The 2558-nt window shown below is 35.7% G+C and overlaps 1 protein-coding gene across 1 annotated transcript; it reads right to left on the bottom strand.

Moving 5' to 3' along the window:
- Positions 1-225: 225 nt before the first annotated feature.
- On the bottom strand, positions 226-1916 carry LOC110699048. The gene has a single exon (XM_021876539.1). It carries the CDS (start codon positions 1537-1539, stop codon positions 586-588), a length of 954 nt encoding a protein of 317 aa, XP_021732231.1. The 5' UTR covers positions 1540-1916; the 3' UTR covers positions 226-585.
- Between the last annotated feature and the right edge of the window lie 642 nt (positions 1917-2558).

Genomic DNA, 2558 nt, shown 5'->3' with positions numbered 1-2558 from the left:
TTGTAATTTTTTGGAAGACTGTTTGATCTTAGATCTAGTACTAGATAAGGACAAGTTTGCGTTTAACACAAATTTGAACGCATAAATTGAAGACTACCATTAGAAGTTGCTCTTCATTTTTACTTGGCATTTTGACACAAATTATTGAGTTCAAATTTTTTTTTACAAAGATCATAAATGGAATAAAAGGCCATCAATTTGTTAATGGGATATCTTATTTATCAACTCTACAATTATCCATTACCAATTGCCGACAATGCTACAAAATTGTTGATAATGCTCTATAATTAACGAAAAACATAAAAGATAATCAAATAATATACCAAGTGTATAGTAAATCTAGTGTGTATATAAAGAATGACTTTGATTTACAAGTGAAAAAAAAAATAGTTAAAAAAATAAATTAAAGTATGGCCTCATCAATTCTTTTCTAACTCTTTGATTTTTTTTTTCCATCCTTTTTTATTTTTTTACTTTCTTACAATCACCAAAAATAAGGGGGAAATCAAAGAAATTAGTAAATATTTTTTGTCAAATATCAATTCCAAGGAAATGTAGTAAAAGATATATCATCTTTTTCTTCTTCTATGCATGAGTTAGAATGTTTAGGAGAGATACTCTTGTACTAATCAAACTCCTAAACACTCTTTCACTTTCTCTTTCCATTTCTCCAATACAATCCTCCAATTCTTGCATTCCCTTCAAAACTCCCATTCTCATTACTTCCTCTTCATTATTGTTATTACTATTTTTTTTCTTTATGTTTTTTCTCAACTCTAACAAATCCTCCACTCCTCCTGTCACCTTTTGAAACTCCTCAATCATCCCTTGTTCATCCTTCCTTGCCTTCCGGCCGAGCCCGAAACTTGCCCACACGGGCCTTCGGCCCGGAAAGCCCGACACCGACCCGAAAACTGCCTCGGTAACGGAGGCCGTTAACCGATGCACGTCCCTGATCACGTGCCTAAGCTCGTCGTCGTAGTCGGACACCACCGCAATGACGGCGGGGTTTACGGGTGTCGGTTGCTGCAAGGGGACTGATCCGATGGTGGTGATGAGCTTGCTCACTTCGCCAGCGATTTTCTTTTGAGCCTTGATGTATTGCCCAAGCTTGGAGTCGTCCTTCCTACGGAGGGCTACTTGGGCAGCGGAAACCTCCTGCTTGAGGCCCAACATGGAGGCCCGAAACCTTCCATAAACGTCGACGAAACGGAGAAAGTCTTCTAGAAGCCTTTCAACAACGTCAGTCTTTGTAGATAAAGAGTCCTGCGTCAAGGGCAGCTGAAGCACATCGTCAAGGGAGTCTAGGACACCCTTCAAACGCGCCAGCCCGTTAACAACCGAGCCCGATCCAGGCCCGGATCGGGCCCGTTCCCAAGCCCGCAGCTCGGTAACCTCGTCCTGGAGCTGCGGGATCAACGGATGGGATCGGACACAAGGCAAGGAGGCTGATCGGACGTGGAGGCCCTTATTAGCACATGGCCGGACGGGTGGTGTGGGCGGGTTCGGGAACGAAACTGTACGCCTGTATCTCCCCATTGTCTTTTAAATTTGCAAGAGAGGTGGTTTTAAGTTTAGATTTGTGTTGTTGTTATTGATAGAGTAGTGTAGAGAAAATGGAGAAGTATTTGTAGAGAAAATGAAGTGGAAAAGTTTATGGAATAGAGTTGGAAAAATGAAGGGGTTATAAAGGGTGGTTAAGAAAGAGAGGGAGAATTTAATTATAAGAAAAGTAGGCGCGCACGAACGGGTAGAGAGAGAAGGAACTAGTACAGCCTGTGAAAGGCATGTGGGTACTCCAAGTTTAATGTGGAGAGAGAAAATTTTACTTACAATTAGCTCAAAAATCATTCTTTTTTTGATTTGATGCATTTTGTGATTGTAACTTTATATTATTATAATTAATTTTTTTTATAAAAAACATATTAAGTTGTGATTTTCTATTTTTATTTGAGCATTTAGAAAATAAAATCAAATTGAATCTTATCAAATCTTAAAATGTAATACGAAGACTTTATCTATCATACTTTGTATGAATTGAAGTATATACAAAGTATATTTCAATTCATTTGGTAAGGGTTCCAAATATCTAAAATAGACTCTTTCAAACTGATCTAGCTTAGATGTTAAACTAAATTTGATATCCTATTGTTTTTTTTAAGGTAATGGTATATATAGCCTTTAACAGTTATATATAAGTATCAAATATACTTCTTAAAATGGAATTAAGTTGAGAATTTATGACAAATCACACGTAAACTAATATACTTAATGTTATTTTATCTTTAATATTTCATTTTTAGCTTCTTATACATTAATACATAGCCCTAAAGGGCTATGTTTATCATTTTTCTTTTTTTTAATGGTAATGAGTAATCCTAAACAACCTTAAACTCACATATATATATATATATATATATATATATATATATATATATATATATATATGGTCTTATTACCAAGGGAGTTAAGCTAAGCTAGCTTAGCCTTGCTTGATAAAATCAAATTTAGTATTGACTCTATTGAATTGTAAATTACAAGTACTGCAAAGTATATAT

Source organism: Chenopodium quinoa, unplaced genomic scaffold, assembly GCF_001683475.1.
Source record: "Chenopodium quinoa cultivar QQ74 unplaced genomic scaffold, ASM168347v1, whole genome shotgun sequence".
NCBI classification, from domain to species: domain Eukaryota; kingdom Viridiplantae; phylum Streptophyta; class Magnoliopsida; order Caryophyllales; family Amaranthaceae; genus Chenopodium; species Chenopodium quinoa.
The sequence above is the reverse complement of the archived record's forward strand: the minus strand, read 5'-3'. Positions and strand labels throughout refer to the sequence as shown.

Excerpts from the sequence above, each read along its gene's own strand:
- LOC110699048 (XM_021876539.1), bottom strand. The coding sequence starts at position 1,539 with ATGGGGAGATACAGGCGTACAGTTTCGTTCCCGAACCCGCCCACACCA.